General features: G+C 52.9%; 1 protein-coding gene and 1 long non-coding RNA gene across 2 annotated transcripts in view; one reads left to right on the forward strand and one right to left on the reverse strand.

Moving 5' to 3' along the window:
* On the reverse strand, positions 1 to 18,231 carry LEMD2 (LEM domain nuclear envelope protein 2). Its single transcript, XM_033216824.1, has 9 exons — positions 17,433 to 18,231; positions 15,781 to 15,821; positions 13,407 to 13,482; positions 9,841 to 9,917; positions 8,862 to 8,941; positions 7,015 to 7,160; positions 5,924 to 6,025; positions 5,740 to 5,842; positions 1 to 1,537 (listed from the first exon to the last, which is right to left on the reverse strand). Exons 1-9 carry the CDS (start codon positions 18,184 to 18,186, stop codon positions 1,387 to 1,389), a joined length of 1,530 nt encoding a protein of 509 aa, XP_033072715.1. The 5' UTR covers positions 18,187 to 18,231; the 3' UTR covers positions 1 to 1,386.
* The window catches only part of LOC117087063, a 13,564-nt gene continuing 11,673 nt past the window's right edge, over positions 18,162 to 20,052 (forward strand). Inside the window, exon 1 of the long non-coding RNA XR_004438659.1 lies at positions 18,162 to 18,291. This is a non-coding gene — a long non-coding RNA (uncharacterized LOC117087063). The remainder of the gene's footprint in view (positions 18,292 to 20,052) is intronic.

Raw genomic sequence — 20,052 nt, forward strand, 5'->3', positions numbered from 1 at the left:
TCCATTTTTAATAAATAGTTTATTCATCCAGCAGTTTCAGCCCTGATACTGAAGCCTGTTGCAGTGTTTCTTATTTTTCTGGCTGGAGCCTGATTATGAGAACATGGCCTCACCACGGGGCCAGCGCTCAGATTCCTGCCCTGCCGATCATCCAGACATCAGAGGAAATGAGAGTATTGCTCAAATGAGGGAGACTGGAGCTTTATTAAGGAAACAAAAAATACCAATAAGACCAGAGAGAGGTGGTTAATGTTTCTGGAGGCAGCTGTGGCATCTCCTGTTTGCTCCCCCCTCTCCTGGCTGCCGCAGATGAGGACACACCGGGAAAAGACTCGCTGGAGAGGCTTCTCGCACTTCATAAGGGCCCCCGTTGGGGTGTTTCTGGAGCCTGCCTCCCAGGAAGCTGGGCTGAGGAGCTGGCGGGAGAGCCGGTGGGCGGCGGCGCGGACGCTGCTCCCATGTGGCCGGCAGGGGGCAGCCTGCGGCCACTGCGTCTCTCCCGCCGCCCGGAGCCGCGGCCGGGGTAACAGAAACGCCGGCTGCGCTGAAGTTCTGGTTAAACAGCCCCGGGTGGGGGCTGTGGTCACAGTAAAGCAAGGCGATCTTCGCACACAGCAAGTGCCAGGCTCTCGGCCCTGACACAGGGCTCCCAAGCTCCTGGAATCGGCGTTCTGGCTGCAGGCCTGGTCTAGAGTCGCGGCTTCTGTGAGAAGCAACACTGAGGCAGGCCCACCCTGGGGCTGCCCAACCCTCCTCTCTGCTCTCAGCCCGTCCTTACTTCGGGATCCTCCCAGGAGGCTGTACCAGCTGCTCACTCCTGACCTGAGGGCCCGTGTCAAGGCCTGGTTTCTAGACGGTCCCCCTGCAGTCACTTGTTCTAATTTCTAGCACCTTCCCCCTTCAGGATAAAGAGGCCCAGCCAGCCAGAGCACAGGCTTTCTTTCTTCACCCTTGAGCTCCCAGGTAACACCCCCCTGAAGGCACATGGACCAAGCTGCCCCCCATCCCACCACCCAAAACACCATCCCTGCCCCACCTCCCAGGCGTGGCCACGCCCCAGCCCACTGGCCCCATGCTTGTCTGCCGGGCCTGACAGCTGCTGCTCTTGTTTTCTATTCATGAAAACTAAACCCTTCTTCCCGTTTCTGCCAGCAAAACAGGACAGAGTCTGGGTCGTCACCCTGGCTTCTCCCCCTCCCTTTAAAGGAAGCCCAAGCCGAGCCGAGCTCCTCTGAAGAGTCTGGCAGACCTTTGGAATCATGTCAGGACAAGGCTGAAAGTCAAGGCAAGTGTGAATTCAGCACCAGCAGGCCTGGTGACCCTCTCGTGCCCCTGGAGTGGGCTGTCCTGGGACAGGCTGACCGGGAACAAGTCCCTGCCTGGGGCTTATCGCTCTGAGTCGGAGAAGGAAGAGGGCTTAGTCCATCTCCACACCAGCATGTCCTCTCCCGCCACGCGGTGGGACTCCGTCTGGATCCGGGATTCATTGGAGGCCAGGAACTCCACAGCTCGGTCCCAGACACGCTTCATGCGTCTCCTGCAATGAGAGGGATGAGGCTCTGCCTGACACTGCTGAGGTGAGCCAGCCTGTGGATGCCCTTCCTATAAAGGGGACACATTTCCAAGCTCCAGCATGGACTTTACATAAGGGAGGAAAAGCTGGTAGGTACTAACATGACAACTGCAGAGGAGAAAAACGTCTCGGGCCATGGAGAAATGATTCCTCCACCTTTACTGATCCAAACACATTCAATTAAAGGGAGCTAAAGGGCCGAGGTGTCTGGAGCACCCCCAGGTCTCTAGGTGTGCAGGGCTGTGCTAGGCTAACTGACTCTTGCTGGGACCTGTTGCCTGCAGCAGCCCTCGCCAAGCCAGTTCCAGTACCCCCGCCGACTGCATCTTGATGCTGCTCCGGGTGGGCTCATTAAAGAGTGAGCACTGGGCTGTTTCATCTAAGCTCCACAGCACTCCAGGGGATGGGATGAGCTAAGCATCAGACGGGGGAGGCCAAGAAGCTGGAGCTGCTCTAGCAAACCAGAGCCACAAGGGAGGGCCCCTTCAGTGGCCAGAGTCCCTTCTTTACTGGGTCTCTAGGGCCTTGCACCCCCCTGGACAGCCTCCCCTTCATCTCTTCTTTGCCCCTTCCAGACTGGGTCTCTAAAGCCTTGCACCCCCATGGACAGCCTCCCCTCATCTATTCTTCACCCCTTCCAGACTGGACAAGAAAGTTCCAAAGCCATGGGGAGGGTCACTTTGATCTTTTTCCTTTGTGAACCCTGATGCACAGCCCCCGGCCTTTTCTCATCACTGCAGACCACCTCCCCATGATCCCACACGTGGAGAGAGAGTGAATTTGAGTGTATGCATGGGAGCAGAAGGGGAGGACAAACGGAGGTGGCCAGTGAGTCAGGAAGCAGGGAGGGGGCTAGGGCTTCCCCAGGGGTCAGGACCTGCCACCAACCAAACCGCATGGGCCTATTCAGCAGCCCACACTTGGTGGTCTGGCCAAGGCCACACATTCCCTGGGGACTGAGCTCTGAGGTGCTGGCTCCCTGAGCACGGCCAGTGCTGAGTGGGCAGTGCCTCACTCCAGTCCCTCCTTCCCAGGTCAGTTGCTCCAATCAGCTCCCCGCTTTTCCGACGGAACCAGCTCTTCTCATCTCCCTCAGTCTTTCCCAAGCAGGCCCTCATCTACAGGGCAGACCTGACTGGCTAGCCAATGTCTCCTTGACCTAGGGAGCTTGGCCTGGACTGACTGGGTAGCTTGGGAGGTGAGTTAAGAGAGCAAATGGCATGGGCGTCTGGGGTTCACGGGGATCTGAGCCTGAGGGCTGGCTACCTGAGTGGCAGCAGCTCTAGGTGTCTATGCTAATGCACGACGGGTTGGGTGGTAGCTCCGGCTGCAGGCAAGCTGCAATGCCGTCTCATGCTCTCATTTAAGTGAACATGTGTGTGGAATATCATCTAAGCCCAAGGCATAATGGCTACCCTTGGATGATGCCCACGTGCTAGGCACTGACGTTTTTTTTTTTTGAGATGGAGTCTCACTCTGGCTCCCAGGCTGGAGTGCAGTGACGCGATCTCGGCTCACTACAACCTCTGTCTCCCAGGTTCAAGTGATTCTCCTGACTCAGCCTCCCGAGTAGCTGGGACTACAGGTGCCCGCCACCATGCCTGGCTAATTTTTGTATTTTTAGTAGAGATGGAGTTTTACCATATTGGCCAGGCTGGTCTTGAACTCCTGACCTTGTGATCTGCCCGCCTTGGACTCCTTTTTTTTTTTTTTTTTGAGACAGGGTCTCGCTCTGTCGCCCAGGCTGGAGTGCAATGGCATGATCTCGGCTCACTGCAACCTCCACCTCTTGGGTTCAAGTGATTCTCATGCCTGAGTATGAGTAGCTGGGATTACAGGCGCATGCCACCATACCTGGCTAATTTTTGTATTTTTGGTAAAGACGGGTTTTCACTATGTTGCCCAGGCTGGTCTCGAACTCCTGACCTCAGGTGACCCACGTGCCTCAGCCTCCCAAAGTACTGGGATTACAGGCATGAGCCACCGTGCCAGGCTACTAGTCACTGACTTAATGAACCTTGAGGCCACCACACTGATACCAACCCCCCTTCCCTTAGGGCTTGTCACTACCTAATATCACATCTTTTCCTTATGCATCTTGTCATCTGTCTCCTTCCTGAGAACAAATTCTCCAGCTGGGCAGGGATTTTTGTTTCTTCCACTTCCTGCTGTCTCCCAGTGACCCAGTAGAGTGTCTGGCATGTAGTAGGTGCTCAATAAACATTGTGGAGGAAGTGAATGAATGAATGAATGACAGTCTCTTCATCACAGCCCTGTGCAAGGCAGCGGGATCACTTGCATTTAAGGATAAAGAAACTGTGGTACAGGTTGACTGAGATGCTCAGGGCCAGGAATTAGGTGGGAGTTCAAGCACCCCAAGTGGCCTTCCCTGGGAGGTAGAGGGCCTCACGCTGAAACCAACAGCAAGCGCTTCTCAGAGCAAGCACAGCCTATGCTGCTGAGTCTGCTCACCCTAAACTTCCTGCCTGCCACCTTTCCAGGGGTGGGGTGAGCATGACAGGCACCAAGTATCTTCATGTTTAAGATGGACCTTTTTTTATTTTTTAAGAGACAAGGTCTTGGTCTGTTGTCCAGGCTGATGTGCAGTGGCATAGTTATAGCTCACTGTCGCCTTAACCTCTTGGGCTCAAGTGATCCTCCTGCCTCAGCCTCCTGAGTAGCTGGGACTACAGGCATATGTCACCATGCTCCATTAATTGTGTATTTTTTGTAGAGATGGGGTTTCGCTATGTTGTCCAGGCTGGTCTTGCTTGAACTCCGGGGCTCAAGCAATCCTCCCACTTTGGCCTCCCAAAGTGCTGGGATTACAGGTGTGAGCCAGTGTGGCTGACTTCAAGTAGACTGCTAAAGGCTCTATTTTTCTGATTCCTCTTGGGATGCAGATAGGGATGATGCCGACAGTAGAGCATGGTGGTGAGAGCACAGAAATGCCACTAGCCATGGGACTCCTGAGCACAGTTTCCTTATGTGTAAAATGGGGCCACTTCTGTTGTGTGTGTGAGCCATGGTGAGGACCAAGTGAGTGAGTGTGCACCCATGGAGAGCTCTGAGCAGAGCCCGGCTCCCAGCAAGCACTCAGCAAGGGTGAGCTCTCAGCATCACCCAGCAGCAGACAATAGCATCTGGCCAGAAACCATAGCAAGAGTCTGCTGGGGAGGGACCACAACCAGAGCCAACACGCGGGAGGTCCTGCTGGCTGTCTCCTGGGACTCTGCCCTCCCCCAGCCCGGTTTTGTCAGGACCCCGGTATACAACTCTAGCAGTCACAGCCCACGTGGAAGGCACCTGCAGCTGCACATGACAGTGGCCCTGCCACCCCTTCCCATGAAGCTCTGTGCCCTGGGAGCTGACCCCATTCATGCTGTGAAACTTGGCTTTCAGTTACGTGTACATGCATGAGTGTGCACATGGGTGTGTGGGAACTGGACCATGATGTTGCAGGTAACAGGTGTTTTTGACTGCAGGTCATGGTTTAGAAAGTTTGAAAAACAATCTCCTTTTCCTTGCCAGTGACTGATTCATAAACAGACACGTAACAGATTCTGGTCAATAGAGCCTCCAGGAGTATGTCACTGGGGGCGACTGGGAACATGTTCTCTTGCTTCTGAGAGTAGTGGGAGGCCCACTTTCCCTGCTCTGTGACAAGGCGGACAGTGCCCCAGCTGCTGTTGGCCACTATCTGCAACCATGGGGATCCCAGTCCGCTGCTAACATCCATGGAGGAGTGTGGGACCATGAGAATCACAAGAGCAATGGAACCGGAGACCTGACTGCTCTGTGCCTGGAGCCCATGCAGCTCTGAACTTCCACTTACAGAGACGGAGGAGACCCTTCACTACTTGTGCCCTGGGGGAGGGGGCTGCTGTTACTTGGAGCCCAAAGTCTCCCAACTGGTATCACCACTGCCAGCGTTCTCTCTACGGAGGTGTGGGACCGTGCTTTCATACGCCTTCTCTAGCTTATCCTGCTATAAAGAGCCGAGCATGCTGGGGAGCAGCAGGAGGGGGAGCAGCACCACTCTTGGCCCTGGGGTCTGCACTGCCCTCGGCTGACATTGGATGCAAGGCTCCGGGCTTCCTTCTGTGGAGCTCAGTGGGGTGGGACCCCGTCTCACCCCACACCCAGCGCCCCAGCCAGGGACTCACCGGCTCTGTGGAGGGATCAAGCTGTCACGCACGTGCAAGATGCCTACATATGGATAGCGCTCCATGTCCTGCTCCCAGTCCACGTAATGGTCCTGGACCACGTCTGCAGGAGAGAGCACACCGTTTAGGGCAAGGACCTTCTGGCTGGTGTCGGCAACCCTTTTTTCACCAGGGGGCCACGCACCTATAATCTTCTTCACCATCTCATACATGGCCTGTTCTTCCTCTTCTAACTTTCGCCACCGATATTTTAGGAGAATTAGGAGCCCCCACAAAAAAGCCAAGCCTGTAAGGGAACAAAACACTGTTAATCCCTCACACTTCCTTTGGCAGTGGGTCTCACCATGGACAAGATGCTGTGATGGAGGTTGTGGGGGATCCGCCGCATGGGTTTGGGTACCTACTACGTGTCAGGCTCAGGACCAGCATGTGAGAAACAAAAGATATAGAAATGCAGAGGGAGGACAGACTATGAAGTGATCATCTTCCTCCCGCCGGCTGTCACCGCAGCGGCATCCCCAGCTGTCCAGATCTCGGCTCCTCCCAACCTCATTCTGGGGCTTTCATCTCCTCCCTTGTGAACCAGAACACGGTGTTTCATACATATATACATGCCGGAGCCCTTTGTATTCCGAGATGCTGCTGCCGATAATGATTTCTGTGCCTGATGGCGTGGGGGAGGGAGCTGTGTGCACACTGAGGCGGTCTGTGATTTGTAGCTCCAAATATCTCTGGAGAGCCATGGTTTCTGTGACTTGGCCTTTCGCCTTCAGAGACGCCCTGAGGTCTCTGCTCAAAGGCGGCCCCTGATGTCAGGAGGTAAGACTGGTGTCCTCCTTTCAGCACAGCACCCTGAGTCCTTCTTGCTTTCATCAGGTATCTGCAGCTCTCCATGAGATGTTTACATTTTTCAGGAAGTAAAATTAGGCCAAGCCCCTACTGTGCCTCCTGTTCGAAGCTGGTCCACACTGGGATCCCTGCAGAGCCCAGAAGGGGTGGGGCCCAGCTCCTGCTCAGGCCAGGCTCCCGCTTAGGAAATCTGCCCTGAATCAAGGACATTTTCTAGTTATCCTCACGTTCCTGCCACCAATCTCCAAAGGTAAAGACAACCCAGGGCAGAGGCTGACTTGTTCATCTCCTCTGTTTTATGAGACAGACCTCAGGTTCACTAGACAGAAATGAACCCTCCGGGCCTGGAATTTCTATAGCTCATCATTCATGCCTAGGAGTGCGCTTGACTGCACAGAAGGGGAGGGAAGGCGGCCGAGGACTTACACCAGAAGAAGATGAGCACGTTGGTGACAGCAGTGAGCAGGGCCCGGCTCAGGCGGCAGCCAACACCCATGCGGGGGCGGGCAGATTCCAGGCAGACCACCTTGTCCACGGTCGTCACCAATTCAGATTGGTCTTCTCCTTTCAACCTGAAACAGGACACAGGGCTCTAAACATGTTGGAAAGTTCCAAGGAGAGGCAGCACAAACCCCACTTCAAACAGGAGGAAGCGAAGGAAGGAGGGGATGCAAGGCCTCTACTTGCTCATAGAATAGGCTTGGTATCCTGGCTGCACTCTTTCCAGAAATTTCCCACATTGGCTACTTAGAATGAATAAAGCTTTAAAGACGGCAGCAGGCTTGAACCCCTAGTGCTAAAGCGACGTCCCCCTCTGTCAGGTCTTTGACAGCCTCTCTCAGCGTGCAGGAGATTAAACTGTAAATTGGATTCCCACCTCCCAGCACAGAGAAATGGAAATGTTTACTGAATCACTAGCTTTGCAATTGCATAGCAAGAACTGAAGGACAGAATCTGGGAGGTTGCGCTTTTCCTCTGTGGCGAGGAGGCACATAAGCTGTTTAAGCTAAAGATCATGGGGCATCCGTGAGGCTCATGGGGAATGAAAACCATCAGGCTCCCCGAGGCCAGACCCCAGCCACAGCGCCTCCACCATGCTCTCTGGCCAGGAGGTGTCAGGACCTGCACAGGTGTGGACACCGGAGCCTTCTTCCAGCTAGGTGACCCAGGGCGAAAATATCATGCTCTTGAGGCTGCATGCTGGAATGGCTGGCATCCCAAGTGTCCCGATTTCTCAGGACCCACTTTCAACATGGTCATCGCGAGCAGCTCTGCCACCCTCCGGGCTGCCTTCCCCAACATGAAAAGGCGAGTGTCATCATTCTTCTGTGTTAGCAGCTTCAGTGAGCGCTGCTGTTGAGGATAAAATCCGTATTCTCCTCCGCCTTTTCTAACACAGGAAAATTGCTCAGCTACTCGGGGCAGCTTTTTTTTTTTTTTTTTTTTTAATTTAAGCCAACAAATTTTAATCGTGCCATGCATCCAGTTATCCAGCTTGAGGTTGAGCTACCCGAGGGGCTTCTGCTGGATGCAGTGCTGATGGAATTAGTAATCTGGGTGGATTAGAGGGGAAGAGAACAAAACTCTAGAGGATGTTTTAATATCAAGAGCTATAACCTGAACAGAGACCCCCACAAACACTGAGAGTGGGAAGGGGGTAGGTAATGCTGCTCTTCCAGCAGGGGACAGGTCTCTGAGGCTGCCTAGCTGTTGGCTGACACGCCCCTCCCCCTGGGCTGAGCCTCCAGATACAGCCTTTCAGCCTCAAGAAAGGGTTTGCCATCTTTCCTAACAGCGTTCACCAGTGATTAAAATGAGGCAGAAACTGCCTGGTCAGAATAAAATCCAGTATTTCCTTATGCGATTTCCATAGTGAGTAAAACCAACATTTAGAAAGAATAATTTCATCTACAAATAAAAACTAGCTTCCGAGGAGAGAAAGTGCAGAAAAATGCCTTCCCCAATAAACCATGTGGTACTGATGAATGAGAAAGGCACAGACTGAGTTACTTGAGACAGGATTTAGCTGTAACACCAGGCTAACATCCTAACACCTGAATTTTGTGTCTCATCTTGAAGCTGCTCCTTACACTGCATTCCAAATGATTCTTGCTTCTGTTGCCCCATTTCCATCCTAGCCCACATGACTCAGCTGGGAGACCCAGCCTCCAGCTTCAGACCTGAGACAGCTCTGTCGGAGCACGGGTGTTAGTGATGAGCAAAGACAGTGGCTGCAGGCACCCATGCTGCGTCGCCACCCTGCCCACACTCACCAGATGCCCACGTCCTTGTTACTGCTCAGTATCCAGGTCAGTGCGGCTTCAAACTTGGCGGAGGAGCTGCTGGTCACATTCTGTGGGAGGGCGCAGGAGAAGATTAGTTCTGCGTCTGGGTGGAGCAGCTGGAACAACATTCTGCTGCTGGATTAAGGAAGCCCTCTCCCGTGTCCTCCACAGCCCCAAAACCCTGCTCTGCTAAAAGCACAGCAAACTGGCAGGAAGGAAATTTGGGGTTGATGAAAGCCAAGGAAGAAGCTATAACCAGAGGAGGTGATGCGGAAGCACAAGCAGGAAAACAATGTGGGTCTGAGGCGGCCAAAAGAATATGACTCTCTTGAGGATGGAAGCATCCGGCCAGAGAGCTGGCAGCTCATCTTGGGGTAAAGCGATTAACAGCGTTGGGGCTGGCGGTGGGTGAGCCCAGTGGCCAGTGCAAGTGGTCTGGCCTCAGGCAAGTCCCTGACCCTCTCCAGGCCTGTTTCTTCATCTGTGAAATGCAAATGGAACCAGATGACCCCTAAGTTACTGGACAGGCAGGCGACCTGGAATGCCAGCTCCATAGTTCTATATCTACCATCTTGAGGCCACACAGGAAATCAAATGGCCCCCTGGCAGTATGAATGGTAATCATAAGGGAGAGAAGGGACAGCATGTTTCTCCCGAAAGCTGAAGGCAAGAGGACCAAAGTGAACCAAGGGAGAAGCAGGTAACAGGCACACCTACAGTGCAGCAGGTCAGGAGAGAGCCGCCCCACTACACATGGCCTGGCTCTGGGGCAGTCACTACCATGGCTGCCTTAACTTAAGGAAGCCTAGCACAAAAAGCCATAAACCAAACCTTAACTTAAGGTAGCCTAGTACAAAAGCCACAAGGCAAACAAAAAAACAAAAACAAAAACCCCAACAGGGCTTGAAAGACCAATAGGAAAGCACCAGGCCCTCCCAGGAATGGATAAGCACCGAAGCCTACTTACCGCTATGTATTCCTGGGCTTCCATAACAGGAATGCATTTGCTTTTCAGATTCTCTGGATTTCCACACTCAAAATTACCTAGGAGAAAAAAAACCACACACTCAAACACAAAGAGGAAAAATCACTCTGAAACAGACTAAAACATGCAGCAAGAATCAAGCCATCAGCTCTAATAAGGAGCATGTGGCCCAGCAGCTCCTGGCTTCTGTGGGGCATCTTCACTCTGCAGCAAGATCAAAAGCCACTTAGCTTGGATCGATTCCAGATCATTAAAACCTGACCTGCAAAGCAGTGTGGCGATTTGCATTAAATGACTAAAAAGCTGCCCAAGACCAAGGTCTCTTTGCAATTGATCCCTAAAAGGATCAGACAGATAGCTTCGGAAGGTACCGGAATGGCACTATAAATAAACACAGCCTGAGAAAAAAGAAAGGCAGGGAGGCCATGGGCACCACGGGGATTCTGACTGATGACACAGGCAGGCGACCTGGAATGCCAGGTCTGTTGTCTTGAGGGGCCCCTTGGAGGAAGAGGATGTCTGTGTGCTGGGCAGTGGGGCCTCAGCACGGCACGCCAAGGGGCAGCTCTCCCGAGTGGCTTTGGAGGCCTGCTCCCATAGGATAGAGCTGGCAGCCTCCCGCTTAGTCCCGCCCAACCTCCCGGGTCCAGCCCAGGGGCCATCTCCTCTGGGAAGCCCTCAGCCCCTGGGGGTCTTTCGTTTGATGAAATGGCCCCACATTTAGTGACCTGCCACAGCCCTTGGTCCTTATTCCTGTGCTGTGGTTTGCCTGACTCCCTGAGAGCAGGGAGGGTCCAGGGCCAGGCACGCACACGCTATTTATTTAACGTGTGCATGGCCTGACTGCCTGGACCCAGCACAGCCTGGCGGACTTCGGGTGGCCAGTGTCTGTATTTCTGCATGCTGGGGAAGGAAGTAGCTGAAGGTCATATTTTAAAATGTTGAAACTGAACTGAAGCCTGTCCCCCTCCCGCAACACAGCCAAATCCTCCTATTTCAAAGTTGATCTTGACCCAAGGGGTCCCCTGAGATACAGGTGGCTTCTAGCATCCTCCCGTTCCCACCAGGACTCTTCCTGCCCTTGCCAGGCCTGCCTGGACCATGTAAATGGCCTCCCGATTCAGTTCCTCCTCTCCCCTTTCCAATCCAGTTGTTTTGCCAATAACGCTTGAAAATGATTCTGCTTAAATGACACTGTGCTACTCAAGCTGCTGCCGCATTCGCCTTCCTGGCACCTGGCTCTCAGCATGATACTCCCTTGCTCAAAGCCTCTCTGGCCCTCACTGCCTGCCAGATTGAGCTCTGGTGGCCTGGCATCCAAGGCCATCTATGGTGGGGCCTAACCAACACTTCCAGACTTCACTCCCTCACCTTCCCCTTCCTCCATGAAGGTGCTGCTTCCCAACCGAGATATAACTTCTTGCCACTTTGCCTTGTCCTTCCCCACATACGCATAACCATCTGGGCACAGATGCCACCTCCCCTGTAACGCTCTCCTGACTGCTCCAGCTAAAAGGCATTGTGCCGCCCAGAACTTTTGACCTCTTGATTCTTGTCTAATCACATTTTGTATCACCCAGTGGTCAGGGAGGTAGGTGGCCTGTCTCTTCTAGTAGACCCCAACCACCCTGCAGGCAGGACCTGGAGCTGAGTCATCTCATTGCAACGCCCTGCACAGTGCCCAGCCCACAGCGGATCCCTAACAGGAGAGGCGGGGAGGGGTTGAGAACTACTAAGGAGCCTCTGTGAGGCACACTCCTGTCTCAGTGAGATATGTACCTTCAAGGCGGCCCCCCAGGCTTGTCGGAGGGCAACAGATGCCAGGACCCTTGAGGGCATAAGGCAGGACCACATATGGAGGGTGGGATGGAGGAGAAATATCTCCTAGGACCCAATTTCGAGCAGAGCTTCTCAACTTCAGGGTGCACTCAAATCCCCTGGGGATCTTAAGATACAGACTCTGATTCACTGAGTTTGGCATGAGACCTGAGATTCTGAATTTCTAGTGAGCTCCCACGTGATGCGGATGCTATGGGTCCTTGGACCACAATTGAGACACAAAGGTTTAGAACACCCTCTTAGGTCAGAATTGACATCCCAAGCACCTGGGCCATACAGAGGAATTCCTATGATGCTGTGAGCAGGAGCCCCAGTACCTGTTTCTCCTCCAAGTGCTCATCGATGCCTCCCCTACCATCTCAATCTCTCACTTTCAAGAGGAAGGAGGCAGAAGAGCTGATGCTCATGAGATTGACCCTGAGGACTGAGGGCCCAGGAGAAGTCCACCTGACCCCAATTTCCTAGTGAAACCTTAGACAAGGGTTGACCTCACAATCCTAAGATCTGTCCTCTGACTCCACAGGTAAGAGGCGCCTCTTGAATGTCCTTTAAGATAGAACTGCTATGTCTGGTTCTTGTGTCCAGCATACTTTTTTTTTTTTTTTTGAGACGGAGTCTCGCTCTGTCGCCCAGGCTGGAGTGCAGTGGCCGGATCTCAGCTCACTGCAAGCTCCGCCTCCCGGGTTCACGCCATTCTCCTGCCTCAGCCTCCCGAGGAGCTGGGACTACAGGCGCCCGCCACCTCGCCCGGCTAGTTTTTTGTATTTTTTTTTTAGTAGAGACGGGGTTTCACCGTGTTAGCCAGCATGGTCTCGATCTCCTGACCTCGTGATCCACCCGTCTCGGCCTCCCAAAGTGCTGGGATTACAGGCGCGAGCCACCGTGCCCGGCCGTGTCCAGCATACTTAACACAAGGCGCATACGCTGATACTCACCTATGTCACGTGCAAGTGATTTTGAGAGCCTCCTAGATGCCTGGCATCGGGGAGGACATAATAATGCAGGTGATATCTCTGGCCTCAAGGAATAACTTCACCAAATAAAACAGCAGGGGATGCATCTTCTGGATGCATTTCCAGGGGCATTTCACAGAGGAGCTGAGAATGCCCTCCTTTAGAGGACAGCACTTGACTCTCATTTGTAGAGAACAGATAGACCCAGGAGCCCTTGGTCGGACAGGGAGATGAAGACCCTGAGAGAATCAGGGACTTTGTCCGAGGTCCGACAAGCAGATGGTGATCAGGACCAGATGTGACACCAGGGCCCACCACACAGGCTGTCTGCACAGGCAAGAGGCCTCTCCCTGGCCCAGCCAACCATCTGGTTCAGAAGGTCCCTCTAGCGGGGAGGACATAGATTCTGACAACACCTGGGGCCTGGCCCCTTCCCATGCCAACACGGACCCCCAAAGCATTAGGTACTGGGCATCCCCAAGAAGGGAGAACAGCTGCAGGAAGGCCTGTGCACGGGCCAGGACCTCCCTTAAGAGGAGCAAGAATCAAATGTGTTTTGTTCCAACACAGGCTTATAAAAGATGTGCCTGAGTGGGGAGGCGAGAAGGTGAGACTTGGCTTCTGAATATGCCTTCTGGGAGACAACCAGAGAGGGTCTCGCCCGCCAGCCGCAGTGTAAGTAACCAGCCTGATGAACCGGGTCAGCCGCCCATAGCTCTCACAAGAGGCATCTCAGGACTTACGTGACTTACTCACCAGCTTGGATGGCCAGGAAGTTGTAGAGTTCATGCAGCAGCTCCAGCAAGGCTGCCTTCTGCTTGGCCTGACAGAACTGGAAAGGCACGGGACAAGTGGTCAGCAAGGAGGGGTGGGTGGGACGGGTCTGTCTGTCCATCTTTACCTCTCCAGCCACGCTGTCAAATACTAAGCAGCAAGGAACATCTCATACTTTTACACAATAGAAACAAATTCTGCCAAGTGCTGGGCCCAGGGAGAGAGTTGATAAATATTGGGTTAACTGCCTGAGAAAGACCCTGGAGAAGCAGAGGCAGAGCTGAAAGCAGACACTGTAACCAAGGGGCTGCATCGGAGACTCCTGGCTCCTGCCTTTCCCTTGGAATGACAGCCAGTAAGAGGGCTGAGCAGAGGCGACGTGGTCGGGGGATGATGCAGTCGCTCAGCTTCCTCAGACGGAAGAGCAACTGCTGTCAGAGCTTGCAGAGCTTGCAGAGCTGGGAGAGCTTGCAGACAGGGCAGAATGTCAGCAGCTGCCACCTTGTCTCCCTTTAGGTGGAATCTCAGGGCCCTCATCTGAGTAAGGATTGTGGTAGGATTCGGTGCAAACTCACACACCACTCAGCAGAGGCTGCTACCACCTAAAGGAAACAGGAGGACAGACGGTACCAGACAACGAGACGGCCTGATTAAGACAACACACCCACTCCCAGCCTGTCCCCACGTTTTCGGCAGCACAAAGGCAGAAAGAAAAACACAAAGTGTCACTGTCTTCAATGGCCGAAAAGGGAAAGAACACGAATCTGAAATTCAAATGCCCGTCTGCGATTTCCGTGAGCCTGGAGCTATGCAAAGAATAAGACTTTCAGCAGGAGCCTCACCAAAGCCAAGAAACACGTCCCCACCTGCTTGTTCCTGTGTCCATCCTCCAGAAAGGTGAAGGGTGCCCCATGAAATCTCAGCTCCACAAAGCCTACACTGAGATGGCCCAGCCCCTGCTTTCTGATGCTCTGATGAAGATCTGCATGGTTACAAATAGGAATATCTGCATCTGAAGCCCTCGCTGGCAGGTGCTGAATGCTGTCTGTCCACAGAGCACATCTGTAGCAAGGACCTGGAGGGTACCTGTCTGGGCTCACTCAAGCGGGGCCTGAGTGTGTCCAGATCAGAGGCGGCCAGGGAACAAATGTGCCATTCACTTGTGGGTCTGATTAATTTAGAGACGTGAAGGACCAAGAAATAGAAACCATGGAACCATTTTCTAATTAAAAGACAAAATTCATAGCACTGAGAAGTCTTACAGAATGTTATTTTTTCCTGTTTTTAAGTCTTCAATTCCAGTTTTCCCCTCTGGCTGCCTATGTTTCTGGGCCACTTCCTCTCATCATCAACTACAGTTTTTATGATAGAAGGCAGGTTAAACTTACTATGAATCTGCTTTTACAAAACAACTGGGAAGCAAAGATATTTGGTGGATGAATGCAATAAATGGATGTAATAAAACACCCCAAACCATGACACACCAGAAGCCAAACAGAAATAAAAGTGGTTATCTGCACCAGGATGTCCCCTCATTTACATGGGTAAGACAGTCAATGCAGGGGTGGCCAGAGGACCATGCGTCATTTTCTTTCCCAGCCCCTGAGCTACCAGAGATGTTAACTAAGGGCTCAGGAGGCCAGGCATTGCACACTTAATAATTAGACTACTAAGTCATGCCCTCTGGCAGCACATGACTGGTACAATTTATGACCTGAAAATGTACTGCCCCATATCTTCTCCAGACTGTCACCAGAACCAGCATCCCAGCTCCTTGATAATGCTGCCTTCATGATTCATAAATGGATGGGGCTGCTCATCCCCAAATATTATTTGTAGGAAATATTAGAGCTTCATAAAGCAAATCTAAATGTGGACTAAGAGGGCTAATTCCACTTAAGATGTGTTCCAAACAAACTGCCTATGTTTCAAATCAGAACAGCATTTTCAGAGCCACAGCTGCACCACCAGAGAGAATGTGGAATTGAGAACTTGGCCTCCTGATGCTTAGAAACGCCAGCCCTTCCTCCCCGTGCCAGGGAGCTTGAGGGGGTCCTTCAACAACAACCTACTGTATCCCCCTAGATTGACTCAGGCAGAAGAAAATGCTACATTTGATGGGAAAGCGTCCATAACAAGCCCAGGGTTGGATTTTGGGAGGTCAATTCTATTTCAAGTATTCCTTCACTGCCACAATTGAGCCTGACACAAACATCACAGAACACAATGTGACTCTGGTACATTACAGGAAGCACTCCTTGAAAATGATCCTATTCTTTTTCTGGGGAAGTTTACCTCCTGATGGAGGCTAATATCCTCAGGAGGAATAATAAAAACCAGAGAAACTCAAACTCACCTCATCTGTTTTTCTCTCACAGTCCACTGGCAATAACTTCACTGAGACCAAGAAAAGAAACACAGAGGAAATTAAGTGTGGGTTGAGAAAGGAATACAAAGAGACTACTCACCACATTCGGGGGGAGTAAAGCATTACCAAGCCAAGGGTGGGGATTAGAAAGATGTCATCTAAGGAAGGCACTTTTAAAATGCAGACAGCAAAATGTAAGGGTATCCAAATCCTGGATTAGGAATTAAGACAGCTGGGTCCTCGTCCCAGCTGAAAATGATTAGCTCAGGGTTCTTGGGCAACTCAACCACTCTGAATCTCTGTTTCCTCATCTGTAAAATGGGATCAAATGGGCCTTCCCTGCTTAACTCGGAGTTAGGCCCAAACAAAACAAAGTACAGGACAGTTTTGTAAACTGAAAACAATGATATGTTAAACAGAGATTAACACCATAATAGGAGGGGAAGTCCAGGTAAATACCAGCATAGATTCTAGCACTGCTGTCTTAAAACATTTCAGCAGTGAGTACCAGTGTGATACTGTTTGACATCACCAGTGTAGTTATAGTACCATGACACTCCCAGGTCTGCTTAATTTCTCTAGTAGGTCGACAAACTATTCACATAGTTGATAAACTGCTCTCATAGTGGGGAAATCATTTGGGTGTCTGCACACAAGTCTGTTGATACCCTTGCCCACAGACTTGTACACTCCCAAACATCCATCTGCCACACCAGCTAAGACATAACTTTAGTTTTTTCCTGTATGTTGGCAGTTCCTGCTAGGCATGGAAGGATGTGGCCTTGGCTGGAAGCTGGGAACAGTATTAGTCACATTTGTGCTTTGTAAAGAGTATTAAAAGTTGGTGAACTGCAGTGGCCCTTTATACCTAAATGTATAATGAAATGATCTCTGTTTCTTTTCAGGAAACACACAATTCTCAGCTATTCCGGATACATACTGTATCCTGAAGACCTCTCATTGGCATATCTAACCATGTAACTTAAGTGTGGCCAGAAGGATGGCTGTGAGCATCCTTGAGTTACAGTTGCTCAACACACTCCATGAGGGTGCTACAAGCAATAGTAAACGCCTCCCGTTGCTATCAGTTTAACCTGTCTGGCAAGCAAGGCTGGTAGATTCTCCTGTTGACAAAGCGGCGGCCCTGTGGTTCAAAGAAGTGGAGAGTGGACTTTTTGGTGCTGCAAAGCTGGGACCCCCAACCAGATCCTATCTGTGGGTCAGTGAAATCTGGAGTGCCTTCAAACAGGCACTAAATGTGTGAGTAAGCCAGAGGTCAAACGGGAAGAACCCAAAGGGATGGGGTGAATCTGTTAGAAGAGGGTGTGGTTTCCTCTCCAGGGAGAAAACCAGAGGTTGGGGGAGCAGTGACTACAGCTTGTGATTCAAAGGGAGACGTTAGAAGGGAGGGCTGGGGCAGAAAAGGAGAACCGGAGAAAGTGAAGGCAGAAATTATTGCAGATGCAGGAGCCTTGGCCCTCTCTTCCTACAGCTGGAAGAAGGCAGGCCTGGAAATGAGAAGACAGTCAGAGGCCGCTGACAAGGCTGGAAGTGCGCGGCCTGGCGCCGACAGGAACGGGTGGTCGTCCGACAGACACACGCGCCCCCAGGGCCCTCCCCTGCGCCGGCCCAGGACGTACTGTTGTCCTCCGCCTCCTGCGGCGCTGAGGGCTTGCCCATCTTCACCCAGAGGATGCCCAGGAAGACGAGCAGTAGCCCCAGGCTGGCCCAGAGCAGGAGCCGAGACAGCCAGCGCTCCAGCCGGCGCCCCACCTCGGGCCGGGCCCGCGCCGCGCCAGCAGGGCCCGCTCGAGTCGCCCGCAGGCCTGGGCGCGGGTCGGGGCCGACGAGGGCGGAAGGCAGCCGCGCCGGGGCGGGAGACGCTGCCCACCAGCGGCGGGCCGCGAGACCCGGGCCCTGCGTGGCCCTGTCGGGCGTCCGGGCGTCCTCGTCCTCCTCGGAGCTGCCCCGGACCGAGGCGCGGCGCCTGAGCTGCACCGGGCGGGCAGGATATGCGAGGCCGCGGCTCCCTACCCAGGAAGCCGCGGAGGGTCGGATATCGCCGTAGGCCCCAGGGGTCGCGTAGGCCAAGCCCGAGGCCGCCTGGGAGAGCCAGGGCTCCGCCCGCGGAGAGGCCGCGGCGGGCCGGGCGCGCAGCGGCGCATCCTCGCGTAGCCGGGCCTCTTCCCGTAACCGCTCCTCGCCCCGCGGCTGGGCCTCCTCCCGCGGCCGGGCCTCCTCCCGCAGCCGCTCCTCGTCGCGCAGCCGGGCCTCGCCCCGCAGGCGGCGCAGCTTGTTGCGGTAGACATCCCTGGTGGTGTCGGTGATGGGTCCTGGCTGGAAGCCCAGGGCCTGCAGCTCCCGCCGCAGTTCCAGGTCCGACAGGCCGGCCATGGCCAGGACGCTGCCCCCCGCCCGCCCCCGGCGCGCACCGCACCCGGAACTGCTCCCTCCCGTAGGCGCGGCGGAGCGGGCGGGGCCCCGCGCCATGATGGGAAGGTCGGTCGCCATGTTGGGAAGGTTTGCGCTCGGCTTATGGGTCGGCCATGATGAGGAGGTCTGACGTGGCTCTTAGAGCCGCCATAGTGGGAAGGTCCAAGGGGGATTTAATTTTGTGTTTTGTTTTGTTTTGTTTTGTTTTGTTTTGTTTTGTTTTGTTTTTCCCTCTCTCTCCGTTCTCTCACTTCCCTTTGTTTGTTAGATCAAACAGTATTAATCTTTTGAGTCCTCCAACCCTAGCTTTGCCTCTGGCACGTGGTAAGCATTCAGTAAAGTCAGTGTTGATTTAATGGATGAATTGGTTAATGGTGAACGAAGCCACTTCCACGAATGGAGAGACAGGATCATTTGCCTATCTGGGCTTGGGGACTGATGTGTGATCCGGTTTTCTTTGGGCCGTATAGTACACGCCAGGCATGCTCCAAGACCCTGTCCGGACTTCGGGCTTGTTAACTGGGCACTGGGCGACACTGAGCACCAAGTAGGTGTGATCCCGGCCTTAGGACAGACACTGGCCCCCAAGGAGCGCCAGCCTGGAGAGGACGCAGTTTCCATAGTGGAGGCAGAGGAGCAAAATGCCCTTGGGCTCGAGTGGGCAATTGAGGCTTCTCTGCGGAGGGCCTGTGTCTGCGTAATGGGATTTTTACAAGGAGACATGGGTGGGAGAATACTCCAGAGATACACGGTCCTGTAGCCTCACTGGTGGTTTAGGATGTGGGCTTTGGAGCCAGACAGTTCAGTTTCAAATCCCTACTCACAACTATTAGATGTGTGATCATATTCAATTAACATTTTTAGCTTGTTTGCCAGTAAACCTCAATAGAGTTGCTGTGAGGATTAGAATAGGTAGTTTGGCTAAGGTGCTCAGGACAGTGCGGGGCACACGCTCATGCGTGTTTATACTTAACCCACATCTTTGCAATGTCAGTGCTGTGTAGAGTCTCCCACAGGGCAGGTGATTTGGTTACATGAAGGCTCTTAGCAGGAAACCCCTAAGGGAAGCAAGGGAATGTGGCAACTGAAAGTAGAGCCAGTTTATAATCTTCCTTCCACATCCCTCAACTCCCATTCCCAAACATTTATTGCTGGCCCAATAGGTTCCCTCTATTTCTATCCCTGCTATTCCATTCTCCCCTTCCCCCAGGCCCCTTCTCCCTGGAATTGCCCCATATCTGTCCCAACAGACCCCTTACCCACTCCTCACTTTATTCCCTCCCCTCCCTGACACGCTGGGCAATGCTATGCTTCTCTGTCTGGGTTTTGCATTCCTGCCACTTGCTCCACCTCAGGGGTATTCAACCCTGGCCACAATTGCTGGGAAAATTACAGCCTCAGCTTGGTCAGCTTCCACTGTTGGCCTCCCCATCTCCCCCGACTTAGCTGCTCCCATGTGGTGTGATTTCTCTCACCAAGTGTTGTTTTCCTTTTCTCTGTCTGTGTTTGCACGGAATGCCGTGAATTTGATATAGTGATTGCCTAACACATATACCACATAATAGTATTTTATTTCTTTCTGAAGCACTGTTTGCATGACAAATGAGTTGGTAACATTTGTGCAGCTCCTTGCAGCTGTGTAGTTCAATATATAAAGAATGAGCCTTTCGGCATCAGTACTGGCCCCACGTATTCTAAGAGGGCTTGAAACTAATGCTTAAACAAAGTTATCGTTACAGCATTTCACAGAGTTATGGTCTATTTTATCACAATGGATCTCAGGGCGATTTAAAAATATGGACTGAACTGGAGCCACCCCCAGTGGTG

Source organism: Trachypithecus francoisi, unplaced genomic scaffold (assembly GCF_009764315.1).
Source record: "Trachypithecus francoisi isolate TF-2019V2 unplaced genomic scaffold, Tfra_2.0 Lachesis_group10, whole genome shotgun sequence".
Classification (NCBI taxonomy): domain Eukaryota; kingdom Metazoa; phylum Chordata; class Mammalia; order Primates; family Cercopithecidae; genus Trachypithecus; species Trachypithecus francoisi.